A 16,146-nucleotide genomic window follows, 5' to 3' on the forward strand; every position below is an offset into this window, starting at 1 on the left:
GTTTCCAACTGGTTGCATGTGACCACCAGGCTTCCTGACTCCATCATTCTGCTTTCCATACCAATGTTATTGTAACCTTGGGATCTTGGGCAGTGGTGAAAGTTACTCACTGTCCCTGCCATTAGGAAGGGGACAAGGCAGTGCAGGTGGGAGGGGCAGTGGGGAAATTCGGCCTAGAGAAAGGACAGACCACCTTCCAGGAACCACACTGGCCTTCAGAGAGCTTTGTTGGCTGAGGTTCACCCGGCCAGCTTGTAGGCGTCAGGGTGCCCTAGGGCTCGGTGTTTAGTCCTCTCTCTCTATTGCCACCCTCTGTCTGGAATGCCTCAGTGTGTCCACAGCCATCGGTCTGTAGCTGAGGTCGTGAGATTTACGCCTTCAGCCATTTCAACTCCTCCTGGGTCCAGACTTATACTCAAATAGAAGCTTAAATCTCTGTATCGGCCTCTTCATGTATAAAATGTGCATTATAATGGTACATTCCTCATAGGGCTATCATACAGAACAAATATCTTAGGAAAGGAGAAGCCCTTACAAGAATCCTGGCACCAGTGCATGTACTCAGTAAGTGTTAGCTGTTAGTATTATTACCTGACATCTCCATGTGGATATCTAACAGCTATTCCATGTTATCAAGGCCACGAAACAATTTGGTCCCAACTCCATTCCACACTTATCAATGAATTTCCCAAGGCTTCAGTGATGGGAGTCTGTGTGTTTTTCCACACAACGGACATGGTTACGAAAGGTTGGCCAGGGCCTTCATAATAAAAATAATAAGCTGGTCCAAATTTCATATGAGTGGCCATTGAGACAAGCTACAATCAACTAATGCGAAAAAAAAAAATAGAACCACTCTCAACTGCTCATGCTAGTATTCTCAGTCCAGAATATCTGGTGAGGGCACTATTATGGACTGAATTGTATAACCCCAAAAGGCATATTGAAATCTTAACCACCGTACCCGTAAATGTGACCTGATTTGGATATAGGGGATTTTAAAATTATATTAATGAGGCCATACCAGTGTAGGGTAGGTCCTAAACCTAGTCCCTTCTGAGTTATAAAAACAGCAGAATAGACACAGCCACACTCAGTGGGAGAGGAAGACAGACAACGGAGCAGATGCATCTACAAGACCAGGAACACAAAGGGTGGCTGGAAGCTGCTAGAAGCTGGAGTAGACATGAGCCGTGCCCTGAATTCAGGCAGGTAGCCTCCTGAACTGCGAGAGAATAAATTTTTATTCTCTAAAACCACCCAACTGTGTTATTTTTTTTTTTTTTCTTACGGCAGCACTAGGTAACTAACACACATACCTGTGCTTATAAATCCAGCCCAGTGTAAAATAGTGCTCTCCCCTCCGTGGTCTAGCCCACCTGGATCCCGCTGTTTCCCTGTCAGTGTCCTCTGCTTTCACTGAGAGCTATGACAGAGTTGTCTTGATGCCGCTGCAGAGACATTCACTTTATTTTTTACTTTGTATTTATGATTAACTAATATTAATTCTAATATTTTCTATGGTTTTTAAATTTTTCTGTGGAGACATTCCTATAATCTATGAATAATAAGAGTTATACGTTTTTCTTTTTGTACTCCCGTGTTAAATATTTAATAGAAATAATGAGAGAAAGCATCCTTATTTTATTGCTAATTAATATTAAAGAGAATGTCCCATATTTCACCAAGAACTATCATGCGAGTTGTAGTTTTCCACATTCGGGAACTCCTTTTCTGTTCCATGTTTGCTCAGAGTTCTTATGTCTCAGTGTGGTTGGATTTTATCACTGCCTTTTCACCGTTTCTTGAGGTGAACCTATGTCTTTTCTTCCTTAACCTACACATGTGGTGAATTAAATTATTAAACCTTTAATGTTCACTCAAGCTTGCATCCTTTAAATAAACCCCTTTGATCATGGCGTATTACATGCTTTATACCTTGCTGGATTTCTTTGCCAGCATTTTATGTAGGTTTTTGCATCTCAGTTGCTTAGTGTGCTTGTCCTGTAACTCTTCTTATACCTTCCTTTTCTAATTTGGTATCAATATTAAAGTGGCCTTAGGGAACAAGTTGGGAAGCATCTCATAGTTTTCTCTTCTTTATTGACTGTGTACAAGATTGAAATGATCTGTTTTTTGCGTGTTTGCTGGAACCTGCCTAAAAGTGATCTACCAAACCCAAAACCGGTTGGCCATCGAGTTGATTCCATCTTTGTAGGGAGATCTTGAACTACTGACCCATTTTGTGTAGTGATTAAAGGCCCCTTCTGATGCTACTTTACTTAGACAAATTTCCACTGCATGTTTTAGGCTTTTAGGATTTCATCTTTAAATATCATGTGGTTATCACTGTTTTCCACCTGATCCAGGTCAATTAATCCCAGATTTTCCATTTTCCTGAAGTGAGAGTGTGTATCTACTCCTGGTACCAATTCCCTTATCTAAGACTTATTTGCAAAGAAAGATACAACCCAGCCTCCTTGAGTCCATAATGTGAGGTTACAGTCTCATATTATGTGATTTTTTTGTAGTTGTTTTTTTGTTTTGTTATTTTTTTCTTTTACGTATTCTGTAATTGTTTTTTTTTCCTTAAATTTTTTTATTTACTTTTTTTTTCTTTTTTCATTTCACACCTATCTAGCAGTTTTAAGAAACCTGGTGGAGTAGTGGTTAAAAGCTACAGCTGGTAGCTAAAAGGTTGGCAGTTCAAGTCCACCGGGCGCTCCTTGGAAACCCTATAGGGCAGTTCTACTCCCGCCCTTTATGGTTCCTATGAGTTGGAATGGATTAGATGACAACAAGTTATTGGTTCTCGTGGTTTTAAGGTTGTGCATTTCAGGTTCAGGTCTATAATCTAGCTGAGAACCGACTTCGGGTTCAGTGCGGTGAGGTGCCCAGTTGCATCTGTGCATCAAGAGAAGGCGCCTCAAGAACTAGGGGAGGGGGCAGCAGGGATGCTCAGAGAGGAGCACCTGGGGGAGGGGCGAGGTCCCGGGCAGCCCTGCCACAAGCTGGCGGGGAGCAGGAAAGAGCTGGCTTCAGGAGCCTTTTGTGACAGTGCCAGCCCACCCAGCCCCACCTGGACCTCAGACCCACCAGTCTGGCAGGTCCCAACAGAACTAGGGGAAGCATAAGGCCATAGAGGGCAAGACCCAGGGTACACACTTGAGCCTGATCACAGCGCATATGATGGGATAGGAGGGCAGAGGAGGCATATGAGGACTTGGGTCCAGGCAGTGGACACAGAAGGGTGGGAACTTGTGGTTAGCGTGAGGATCCGAATGTGGAGGCCTTCTTGATGCACTTCCCGGAGGAGAAGGTGAAGCCACAGAAGCCACACTGCCTGGCACCCACCCCATCCCCCTCAGAGGGCCCCAGACTGGACTCACCGCCTGCGCTGCCCTAGGAGAGCTCCCCAAGTGTGGTACTCTTAGTTTGAGGAGCAAGAGGAATTTATTTCCTCTGCTCTTATTATGGGTGTGAGCGGACTCTTGTCTGCACAGACTAAAGACGAATTATCAAAATGAGCTCCAGACTCCAGATTTGACTTAGATATCATACATTAAAACAGAGAAATACAACTTTAGCAATAAGTGCCTGCCTGGAGCCCAAGTTGCATTAAAAAAAAAAAAAAAAAAACCTGAACAAGATCCCAGAGGGAGTGAATGATAAGAGGCTCCTTCTTTTGCCACCCTCCTGTGGTCCCAAGCTTTCTCTTTTCCTACCTCAAGACTGTATCAACTGCTCTGAAAATTTAGAATAAAGATCCCAGGAATATCACTGCTCCCACCCCGTGAGGATTTCCCCAGTGCTGGGTTAGACTAAGACAGAATCCTCCTGAGGCTTCCGGGGCCTGTGTACTGGTTCAGAGCCAGTTCATTTTTTCTGCAATTGGGCATGACCCCAGGACATGACCCTGAGAGCGCTGACACTTGCAGAAGCCAATGACCCTTTCACTGAGTTTCTCTCTGTCTTGGTCTCAGGATCAGTCAGGACAGCTTGTCACCTCAGGAGGGTTTCTGTTGAAGGACACCTAAGCAGCACTATGGCTTTGTCCTTCACACCCTGCAAACCTGCCTCCTCTGAGCGGGGTGAGAAGCTACAGAAACACTGAAATCTTTGAAACTAGCAGAAGCCACAGCCCATGGTACTGGGAGAAAAATGGGAGGGAGAGAGAGGTGAAAAGGTATAAAGGCCCAGCTGTGAAGGTGACCAGCGGCCAGGATGTCCTGAAGCCGCAAAGCTGACCGAAGCTGAATGGCCTCAAACCTGCTGCTCCTGAGCCCATCTTTTCTTTCAATGGAAAAAGCCTTTCCCTGCTCTTATGTGACTGGGCTGGAAGGGCCTTTGACGTATAACATGAAGCAGCCTCCAGATCCTGTTGGGGCAAGTGATGGTCAAGGAGGCTCTGCCCAATCCCACCCTGCCCTTCCCACTTGTCAGAGGACCAGGAATTTCAGTCTTCCAGCTCCTGGGCTGATCTAGTGACTTGAAACAGGATTTCACTGGACCTCGAAACTTTGAAAGATGGGAAATACTGCCTGGGTCCTGGTCTCATTACAGAACTTACATACGGGATAAGAAGAGGAGTTGGGAATTGACACCGGACATCTTAGCAAAGGTTTCTGTTTGTTTAGGAGGGAAGAGGTAAAAAAGAAGGCAGTGTCTACTACGTCCTTTGCCATGTGTGTCAGGAAATCCTCACGAAGAGCCTCTCAGGTAAGGAGTGATGGGAAATGCCTTGGTTTACTCTTAAACTTTGCCCTTGAGGCATTTTCTTTATGGAGGCATGTAAAATGTTGTCCATTCAAGGAAACACTCTAATTCTTATGTAGACTTTGTTTGTTGACAAGGATTTATTGCCATAGCAAGGGTTCTGGAAATGGGTTTAATATGCTGTGGGATTGCTTTTGAAAGTTTGGAAAAGGCAGCGGCCCACATTCTATGAAATCGAAATACCAGACCTACTGTGTCAGGTGTTAGAAGAGGGAATAAAAGCCTCCAATATGTGGGCATGTCTGAGTTAGTCTTCTATAAGACCATTTCTTGGAGGTCCTGAAGGACACCCATTTCACTAAAAGAATAAGGAATGTAGAGCTGAGGGGAGTACCAGCAACATGGAGCTTACCAATATGTACCTTTGCAGGGGGTCCCTGGACGCCGCAAACAGTTAAGTGTTCTATACTAGCTGAAAGTTTGGTGGTTTGAACCTACTCAAAAGCACCTCAGAAGACAGTCCTGACGATCTGCTTTTAAAGGATCACAGCCTTGAAAACCCTATTGAACACTTCTACTATGCCCACATGGGGTGGTCATGAGTCAGAAAGGACTCGATGACAGCTAACAAGAACAATTCTCTATAGGCTCAGGTTTTAGTGGAGGCTGGGCAGCCTAGTAGCAATGTAAATCATGGTATCCCAGCTGAACAGAGGCCAGGTGGGAGTACTTAACTGTCAGAAACAAGTTGTGTGTAGATTACCATAAAGGTCAGTAGCTCAGAGTATTAGTTATCCATTGGTGCATAACAAATCCCCAAACTTATCAGGTGTGAGATAAATGGAAAAATATTAAACCCATTCTGATGAATTTGGAACTAGACAAAAATTTTGGTATCACTCAACATAGTTTTTAGGTGAAGGAATAAACTAGAAAATTTAAATAACTAGTACAAGTATTAAAAGATATTTAAAATAATGATGATATAATTATATACCTGCATAAAAGACAAATGCATCAAAATCAATGGTTTCTCTCCAGTATAGAATAAGGGTCTAAAATTGGCAAGGGTGGGAAGGGCAGACCGTTCTCTTTCCCCTACTACTTGACTGTACCACACTGTGTCCAAAAGTGTAAAATATTTAGCAAAACATTGTTTTAACCAGAGCAGCAAAGGACCTCTATGAGGGAAGACAATGTATTAAAGTACATAAAATGAAACCTGAATATATGCAAAAATATGCCATATTTTCAAATGGAACGTCTTGTCAATTAAATGGAGGTCCCTAAAACTAATATATAAGTGGAATGCATTTCTAGCCGGAATATTAAGATAGTTGTTTTGAACTGTATACAGTAATCATATGCTACAAATAGTACAGTAGATAACAAAGAATATTCCTGTTGTTACGAGACTTGGAGACGATTTTTGACTCAAAGCGATCCCATCTGACTGCCCCATAGGGTTTTCTAGGTCGTAATCATTACGGGAGCAGAACACCAGGTCTTTCTCCCTTGGAGCCACCTGGTGGGTCCGACCTGCCAAACTTTCTTTGGATTAGCAGTTGAGCACTTAATCGCTGCAAAACCAGGGCGGTTTTACCAAAGTAAAACATGAAAAAGCAGGATAGTAACAGGTGTCTATCTCTTCGGGTAACAGAACAAATTGATATTATATAGCATAGAAGCTGACAAGTAGACCAATGAAACAGAAAATCTGTTAAGAAGTCACAATAACTTACAAAGGTAGCATTTCAAGAAAATTATATTTATTTAATAAATGGTGCTGACTCAAGTGATTGTTCTGGGGGTCAAACTTGCAAAAATGTGATACACAAATGATAGATTTGGAAAATCATGTGAAATGGAGAGGACAAGGCTTAATAACAATTTCCATTTTACACAGAAGGATAAAAGTTAAGCACTTGAACAATGAGCAGTGAATTCAAACAGTTCATTCAGAGCAAATCCACATGCCCAGTAAACATAGCCCAAGTTAAGAAAATATCAAACTGCCAGTGAAACTGGCAGAATTGGAAAATCAGCACCACCTATGGCTGGCTGGGCTGTGGAGAGAAGGATACCCTGAGACGTGGCTGGAAAGGTGCATTATGGCAGCCTCTAGTGGAGAGACATGGCCGTGGCTCTGTACTTTTAACATTCTTTGAATTGGAAATCTCACTCTGTGGAGTCTATTCCACAGAAACAAATCCTATATTATAGAAAGGATAGTTATTATTAATATGACCAAACTTTGTCCATTGATGGTGGAATGATAGAGAACTTATGGTAAAGCTACATCATCAATAAAACAGGGAGTCCTTAGAATGAAAAAGAGTTGTAGTAGTTGAGTGGGAGAAATCTCTATGAAGTATTATGGAAGTATTACTGAAACAATCAAGGTGCAGAGAAGTGTATATAAAATGAGCACATCTGGGTTAAACAATATCAATTGTTTGAATATGCTTGAATACCTGTTGATGTTTATGTGTGTGTATAAATGATAAGATGAGGATACATGTATGTCTGTGTGTGCTTGTTTAAGCAAGGATAGGAGAGACGACTTACTACATTGTTAACCTGAATTACCTTGGATTCACTTGTGGGAAAGAACAGGAGGAGGAGAATTAGAACATGCAGGAAGAGTGGACTTAAAAAGCATGGATGATAATGCTTCCGTATTAGTAGTGTTATGTATGGACGAATAAATCTGTCTTAAGCAGAGAAAGCCAGAATATTCCTTAGAAGTAAGGATGGCTTTGGACATCTTATCAAGAGGGACCAGTCCCTGGAAAAGGACATCATGCTTGGTAAAGCAGAGGTCCAGGGAAAAAGAGGAAGACCCTCAATGAGATTGATACAGTGGCTGCAACAGTGTGCTTAAATATAGCAACGATTATTAGGATTGCAATGACGGGGCCGAGTTTTGTTCTGTGGTGCCTAGGGTCACCGTGGGTCAGAACTGACTTGATAGCTTCTAACAACAACATGTAGAAGTCCAGATAAAGTGTACTGAGTTGATACCATCTATTTAAATTATTCATGTAAATTAAAGACCCCAAAATATAGTGTTAGTGCCATATCTAATGACTTACAGAGAATCAAGGTAGCATGTCAAGTGAAAGAAGGGGCGAGAGCAATGTGGGTAGAGTGAGACGAAGTCTCCATAACAGCAAACATCCCAGCAGATGTACTTGTGTACCTGTGACTGTGTATATGTGTCCCAGCAGAGAGGTGTGGGGAAGGATACACATGTGTCTATTAACATTGGATACCTTGGGGGAGTGGGAGCAAATTACATATGAGGGTGGGACCCTGATGGAACTTTTTTGTCATACAAATCTGTAATCTTGCAAATGTAATAAAAAACAATTTCAGAACTTTGGAAATTGATAAACATCATAGATACATGTATATTTTAATGTGTTTCATTAGATATTTTAAATAGGTGAAAATTTTCTATAATGACAGACAAAAGATTTTAATCACTGGAAGGAGAGCACACCACAGACAGTAATAATGAGATCCAGTGCATTTCTTCTTGTTCTTGGAACCAATGAGCTCTTCTGGTCTCTGTAACTGGAAATGACCAAAAATAATTTTGGGAACTCAGTAGAATTAACCCCCAAACACGTCTTGCAAGCACATGTCTACAGCTAAATGTGGAAGGCTGGACACCATGTGCGATTCACTAGGTAACTCATGACGCTCCAGAAAATTCTCTTTCCTGGATGTGCTGGTACCACCTCCTCCCTGCCTTGACCCACTGTATAACCCACCTTTGTGCATTCGAGGCCCTTTGAGGTCTGAGCCTAGAGCATAAAAGAGGACATCAACTGGGAAGATAGCTTTTAAGAAGAAAGACGTTGATCAAAAGATTTCAGAAAGCAGCACCTCCCCAGCCAGCCTCTCCCCAGCCTGGGAATGCCAGCCCCTCCCACCCTGATACCTCTGAGAATCTCTGATTTTTTGTTTTGGATCCTTAGGAGACTGCAGGATTTACCTGGCCTGAACACCTTGGCTCTTCTCTGCCTGTGGCCCTCTCCCTCACAGGAGCTGTCTCTGTCACTCTGAGGCATACACACAGGACAGCCTGTGGATGGAGGTGCCCATCCTAGAGGCCCTGCCCTCCTTTCCTCTGCCCTCTGTGGTCTCATCTCCCAGAGAGATGGATGCATCCCTGTCATGTCCAGGGCTTCCCCACACCTAGCATTTGATGTTGTGACTGAGACTTGGTCTTTTTTGTCCACTGTTGAGTCTGGGCCTGAATTTGCCTCTTCCATCCATACCTCTGGTCAAATGTGTTCTCGCTGTTCTCCCCAGGTTCAGAAGCCTCTCCTCTCTTTTGCTTCTTTCACCTCAGAGGGCCTTTTTCTTCCAGTTCTTTGACCTCGGGACAGGTCAGATTTCACCACAGGGGGGAAAAAAAAAAATTAACAAGATTTATTGACGTGTCAAGAACCAGAATGCATAGCTTTATTTAAAGGAGAAGAAAAAGTTCCAAAGCTCTACCTCTTACCCGAGGACATACTCTTCAAGAAATACCCTACAAGCGCTGGATCAACTCTTATCCAGAAATGGTTAACACCCAGGGGGATTTTTCTACACCATCTCCCAGTTACATTCCCCTAATGAGGCAACAACAATGCATCCTAATCAGAACCCCAAATTCACCCTAGGAGACCAGAAGACATGGCTGGGGTGAATTCATTTTCCTTCACCGGGCCCTCCTCTCCTCCTGCCAAGCCCTACCTCTTTCTCTGCCTGTATGCTGCTGGGAAGGGACCCAGAGTCCTTGGTTTAGGGCTTTATGCCCACTGCTCACCTGCAGGCAGGTTTCCTGACACCCTGCCATCTCTCTGATTCCTTCTCCTCCAAAGAACTCAGTGATACCCCCTTCACCATCACACCTCAACAGGGTCCCCCTTAGCCTCCCAAGTCCCACTGAAATCCCATTTCCCTTTCCCTACTTATGCTGTGCTCATCCCTAGGGTCCCAAGATCTCACCATCAAGATGAGGCCTGTCCTGTCCTCTTCTGGGCCAGGGGAGCCTCTGAGGGGACCTAGTATCTGTGGTCAGCTATCTGGGGCTTCTTCCATCCAGATCCCCCTCAGGGCTGGAGCTCTTTGTGCCCTTGGGGTGGAAGGCTGGTGGTCAGAGGGGAAGGAGGGTAGGATCTTCCAGGGGAGCTGGGTTAAACGAACCTGAATGGAGGTCTCTCCTGAAGGGCCCGTGTTTCCAGCCCAAAGGCCCTGCTCCTCCTAGTCCCAGGGTGCTAGCAGGTCTTTAGGCGCTTCCCCCTCTGGCCTTGGTGCTGTGCCTTCTGCGGCCTGGCCTGCCTCTGCAGCCTGTCCAGCTGGTGCCTCAGCCTCTTCAGTTCTTCTCTCTGCTTCTCCAGCTGCTCCTCCAGGCGCCTGCAGACCGCTCTCTTCTCCCTCACCTCCCTCTTCTTGGAGGCCATCAGGTAACGCCTGGCCAGCTGGTGGCAGCGTTGGGGCCTGCGCTGGACTGAGCTTGGCAGCCGCCTCTCCAGCAGCTCTTCAAAGAAGACCCCGCAACTGAAGCCCTGGCTCACAGCATGCGCCGCGTGCGCAACCAGGGCCTCCCGGGACTCGAACACGTGACAGCAGGCCACGCAGCGGAAGCCGTGCTCACGGGTCACCAGCCACTCCAGGGTGGCTGCGCAGGGTCTCTCCCCATGCTCCTCCTCTTGGTCGGTGGGCTCCTGGGTATAGGTCTGGGGCTCCTCCTGCCAGGGCTCCAGGTTGCTGACCAGGGACTCAGTGTTGGTCAGTCTGGGGGCAGAGCCGATGGTGCTCTCCTCAGAGAGCTCGGCCTCAAAGACCTGGGGCATCTTGCCCACGGGTGCAAAGGAGGTTTTGGTCTGCCAGGCGACCGCCACCCCCTTGACTGTGTGCACCTGGGTGAAATGTGCACACCTGACCCATCCCTTCTCTGAAGTAGCCCCGTAGCTAGAGGAGTGAGAGGTCTGCTTGGTGGAAGATGAAGGAAAAGAGCTCTCGGATTGTTTTGGAATCTTCCTGTGCCTGGAGCTTTGACTTTTTGTTTGGGATGTTGTTGACTCTTGGGCATTTTCCTCTTGGATAGAGACCTCTGAGAATAGAGAGTAGATTTAGTTGAGCTTTCAGAGTCCTTATTCTCACCTGTGACCCCAAAGCTTTGGTCATAGGGACCCCTGGAGGCCTCTCCATCACCACATCCTCCACCTCTGCAGACCCCATGGTTTCTTTCTTCTTCCCCAGAGACCCACCACCCTTTGGGGGCACTGCTGTGGAAGACAAAGTCTCCATTGTAAAGTGGCACTGTTTATGGTAGTTCATTTTTTAAGAAGTTATTTTTCTTTAATTCCACATTTATTGAATTCCAATGAATTTTTTCCTTTGGAACTTAGAAATGACCTCATTCCCCTATAACTTCATAATAAATGTGTGACGTCATTGAAAGAAGTTTTCTATAAGGGTGATTTTCTTAGTAAATTTGGGGTGTAAGCACTCAAACGAGAGCAATGCTCACCTCTTTTCAACCTCTTTTACTGAAAGGCTATTTTACGGAGAAGTTATACTTAAGAGAAGAATGCGTATATTTAGTTAAGACTCTTACATGTATACCTCTTTCTTGTACCCTTCTTAACCAAGCTACAGTAGGGGATTAAAATTGCTTTTCTCAGAATAGAAGCCCTTGTCCTTACTAGAGAAACTCCTTCAGCGTGAAGCAGGAAGAGATGTCCGTATCTGAGAACCTGATGCCAGAAACCTCAGATAGCCAGCACACAACCACCTTGACTGGTTGTGTCTGGGTGGGTTGCCTATGTCAACCTAAAGGTCTGTGTATGTTTGTGAATATGTGGGAAGGACTGTAGACTTCAGGATCCAGAAAGAGATAGAGCTAGGTCGTGTGTGTTGGATGGAGGGAAAGCTCCAGAGACAAGATCCAGAGACGGAACCTGCCAGCAGTGTGTTAGAGGGATACAGAGACCAAGGAGAGAGCAGAAAGCAGGCCTCAGCCACTGAAAGGCAGAATGGGGCAGCAACAGAAAAGACAAAGGGGGTACACTAGTTGGAGAAAGGATGGAGAACTGGGAATGATAGCAGAAACTGAGGTTAGCTATAGTTGGAATTTGAAAATTCTTTCTTGCTAGGCTTTGAAAACATCATGCTGATTGAAGAAAGTTAGTCACAAAAAGACAACTACTGTATGATCTTACTTATATGAAATAAGCAAATTTATAGAAACCGAAGATTATTGGGGGTTGCCAGCTGTGACAGGGAGGCGGGAAGGGCCTGAAATCTTTCACTGTCTCATCTCATGCTGTCATTCTTAATCTCTTTATACTCTCTATACTTTTTCTTTTTAAATTTATAACATTTCTATTACTTAATCATCATATATCTTGAGTTTTAAATACAAAAAAAAAAAATTCAAAAAAAGAGAAATGAGTAAGAGAAGGCGCCACTGTGCAATACTTTGTGTCAGCTGGGCATCAGGGAATCAGAGTGACAGAATGCACTTCTTCTTTGCGCAAAGCTTGAGCAGAGTCATGGCAGCTACAATCACCATGTCATATAGACACTCCAGTAAAAGGTCTGGTTAACTAGAACTTTGGAAATTGGGTGAGGGGGTAGAAAGGAATGCATAGCAGAGAAACTGAAGATATATGTATATATGTATATATATGTGAATTAAAATAACTTCGTGTAGCTAGTAATTGGCAATGGTAATTCATCGTGGATTTCTGAGGAGAAGATCCAGGTAATGATACCTGACTTCGAGAAAGTTTGCTTTGGCATTATTGTGCACAGAACACCCAAGGAAGAAATACAGCTCCTCAATGGGAGCTGATGCACTGCTTCAGCAAATCTTAGGATATAAAGTTAGAAGAAAAGCATCATCTCCTGAAGGTCATAAAAGTTGTTTATGAGTCTATACTAGATTTTCTTTTCTTTTTTTATTGTGCTTTAAGTGAAAAGTTACAATCCAAGTCAGTTTCTCATACAAAAACTTATCTACATTGTTATATGACCCTAGTTGCTCTCACTACTATGTGACAGCACACTCCTTCTCTCCACCTGTGTTCCCTGTGTCCATTCAACCAGCTCCTGTTCTCCTCTGCCTTCTCATCTTTACTCCAGATAGGAGCTGCCCATATAGTCTCATGTGTCTACTTAAGCTAAGAATCACACTCCTCACCAGTATCATTTTAGGTCCTATAGTCTAATCTTTGTCTGAAGAGTTGGTTTCAAGAATGGGTTTTAGTTTTGGCTGACAGACAGTCTGGGGGTCATGACCTCTGGGGTACCTCCATCTCAGACCATTATGTCTGGTCTTTTTACTGGAATTTGAGGTCTGCATCCCACTTTTCTCCTGCTTCATCAGGGATTCTCTGCCATGTTCCCTTTCAGTGCAGTTATTGGTGGTAGGCAGGCACCATCTGGTTCTTCTGGTCTCAGGCAGATGGAGTCTCTGCTTTATGTAGCCCTTTCTTTCTCTTGGGCTAATATTTTCCTTGTGTCTTTGGTGTTTTTCATTCTCCTTTGCTCCAGATGGGTTGAGAGCAATTGATGCATTTTTTCACATGGCAGTTTGCTAGCTTTTAAGACCCCAGATGCCACTCAACAAAGTGAGATGCACAACGTTTTCTTTATATGCTTTGTTATGCCAATTGACCTAGATGTTCACTGAAACCATGGTCCCCAGACCTCCGCCCCTGCTACTCTGTCCCTCAAAATGTTTGGTTGTATCCTGGAAACTTCTTAGCTTTTGGATAAGTCCTGTTGTGCTGACTTCCCCTGCATTGTGTGTTGTCCTTCCCTTCACCTAAAATAATTCTATCTACTATCTAATTAGTGAAAACCCTCTCCATCCCTTCCCACACTGGCAACCATCGAAGATTGTTTTCTACTGTGTTTAAATCTTTTCTTGAGTTCTTATAAAAATGGTCTCATACAATATTTGTCCTTCTGTGACTAATTTCCCTCAGTATAAAGCCTTCCAGATTCCTCCATGTTATGAGATGTTTCATGGATTCATCGTTGTTCTTTATCACTGTGTAATATTCCATTATGTGAATATACCATAATCTGTTTGTCCACTCATCTGTTGATGGGCATCTTGGTTGTTTCCATCTTTTTGCTTTTGTAAACAGTGCTGCAATGAATATAGCTGTGCACTAATCACTAAAAAGAGCATTTCAAGATCTATCCAGAAGTACAACACTGCCAGTGATGGCATAATATTCATACGCCTACAAGGAATACCAGTTAATACAATCTATTCAAAGTTACACACCAACCACTAAGGACAAAGATGAAGAAATTGAAGATTTTTACCAATTTCTACAGTCTGAAATTTATGGAATGTGCAATCAGGATGCATTGATAACTACTGGTTACTGGAATGAGAAATTGGAAACAAAGAAGGATCAGTAGTTGAAAATATGGCCTTGGTGATAGAAATGATACCAGAGATCACATGATAGAATTTTGCAAGACAAACGACTTCTTCATTGCAAATAACTTTTTCCACAACATAAACAGCAAGTTTTTTTTTTTTTTTTTATAAGTGTCGGCCTCACCGGATGGAATACACAGGAATCAAACTGACTACCTGTGTGGAAAGAGATGATGGAAAAGCTCAATACCATCAGTCAGAACATGGCCGGGACCAACTACAGAACAGTCAACTACACATATGCAAGTTCCAGTTGAAGCCGAAGAAAATCAGAACAAGTGTATGAGAGCCAAAGTATGACCTTGAGTATATCCCACCTGAATTTAGAGACCATCTCAAGAATAGATTTGACATGTTGAACACTAATGACCAAAGACCAGATGAGTAGTGGAGTGACATCAAGGACATCAGACATACAAAGAAAACAAGAGGTCATTAAAAGGGGAAGAAAGAAAAGATCAAAATGGATGTCATAAGATTTATGACTCTGAAATGTGCTCTTGAACATCTAGTAGCTAAAAAGAACAGAAGAAATGATGAAGTAAAAGAGTTAAACAGAAGATTTCAAAGAGCAGCTATGGAAGACAAAGCAAAGTATTATAATGACATATACAAAGATCTGGAGTTAGAAATCGAAAGGGAAGAACACCCTTAGCATTTCTCAAGCTGAAAGAGCCAAAGAAAAAATTCAAGCCTCAAGTTGCAATAGTGAAGGATTCTACAGAGAAAATATTGAACAACTCAGAATGTACCAAAAGAAGATGGAAGAAATACACTGAGTCACTACACCAAAAAGAATTGGTAGATGTTCAACCATTTCGGGAGGCAGCATATGATCAGGAAGCAATGGTACCGAAGGAAGAGGTCCAAGCAGTACTGAAGGCATTAGAGAAAAACAAGGCTCCAGGAATTGATGGAATACTAATAGAGATGTTTCAACAAACAAATGCAATACTGGAAGTGCTCATATGTCTATGCCAAGAAATTTGGAATACAGCTACCTGGCCAACTGACTGGAAGAGATCCATATTTATGCCTATTCCAAAGAAAGGTGTTTCAACCAAATGCAGAAATTATCATCAATATCACATGCAAGTGAATTTTTGCTGAAGATCATTCAACAGTGGCTGCAGCAGTGCATTGACAGAAACTGTCAGAAATTCAAGCCAGATTCAAAAGAGGACGTGGGAACAGGTAAGTCATTGTTGATGTCAGATGGATCCTGGCTGAAGGCAGAGAATATCAGAAAGATGTTTACCTGTGTTCTATTGACTATGCAAAGGAATTTGACTCTGTGAATCATAACAAATTATGGATAACATCACAAAAAACAGGAATTCCAGAACACTTAATTGTGCTCATGGGGAACCTCTGCATAGATCAAGAGGCAGTCATTCAAACAGAACAATGGGCTACTGCATGGTTTAAAGTCAGGAAAGGTGTGCATCATCCTTTCACTATAATTATTCAATCTGTATGCAGTCCACATAGTCCAAAAAACTGAACTATATGAAGAACAGAGCATCATGATTGGAAGAAGACTCATTAACATCCTGTGATATGCGGATGGCACAGCCTTGCTTGCTGAACGTGAACAGGACTTGAAGCACTTACTGATAAAGACCAAAGACTGTAAAGACTTAGGTATGAATTACACCTCAACATAAAGAAAACAAAAATTCTCATCAGTGGAGCAATAAGCAACATCATGATAAATGGAGAAAAGATTGAAATTGTCAAGGATTTCATTTTACTTGGATCCACAGTCAACACCCATGGAAACATCAGTCAAGAAATCAAATGATGCATTGCATTGGGAAAATCTGCTGCAAAAGAAATTTTTAAAGCATTAAAAAGCAAAGATGTCACCTTGAAGACTAAAGTGTCCCTGATCCAAGCCACGGTGTTTTCAATTGCCTCATATGCACGTGAAAACTGGACAATGAGTAAGGAAGACCTAA

General features: G+C 43.1%; 1 protein-coding gene across 4 annotated transcripts in view; it reads right to left on the minus strand.

Moving 5' to 3' along the window:
* Window positions 1–6,405: 6,405 nt before the first annotated feature.
* Window positions 6,406–16,146, minus strand: part of LOC135230009 (protein FAM170B-like) — a 304,835-nt gene continuing 295,094 nt past the window's right edge. For 3 of the 4 annotated variants that reach the window (XR_010320640.1, XR_010320641.1, XR_010320639.1), the window contains 2 exons: window positions 9,006–10,831; window positions 6,406–8,295 (listed from right to left, as the gene is read on the minus strand). Coding sequence is in view for 1 of the 4 variants with exons in the window: in XM_064279116.1 (XP_064135186.1) it covers window positions 9,993–10,831 (839 nt within the window). In the remaining 3 variants the exon portion in view is untranslated. Of the gene's footprint in view, window positions 10,832–16,146 lie in introns of all 4 variants that reach the window. The other variant, XM_064279116.1, reaches the window with a different exon arrangement.

This window comes from Loxodonta africana, unplaced genomic scaffold (assembly GCF_030014295.1).
Source record: "Loxodonta africana isolate mLoxAfr1 unplaced genomic scaffold, mLoxAfr1.hap2 scaffold_69, whole genome shotgun sequence".
Lineage (NCBI taxonomy): Eukaryota > Metazoa > Chordata > Mammalia > Proboscidea > Elephantidae > Loxodonta > Loxodonta africana.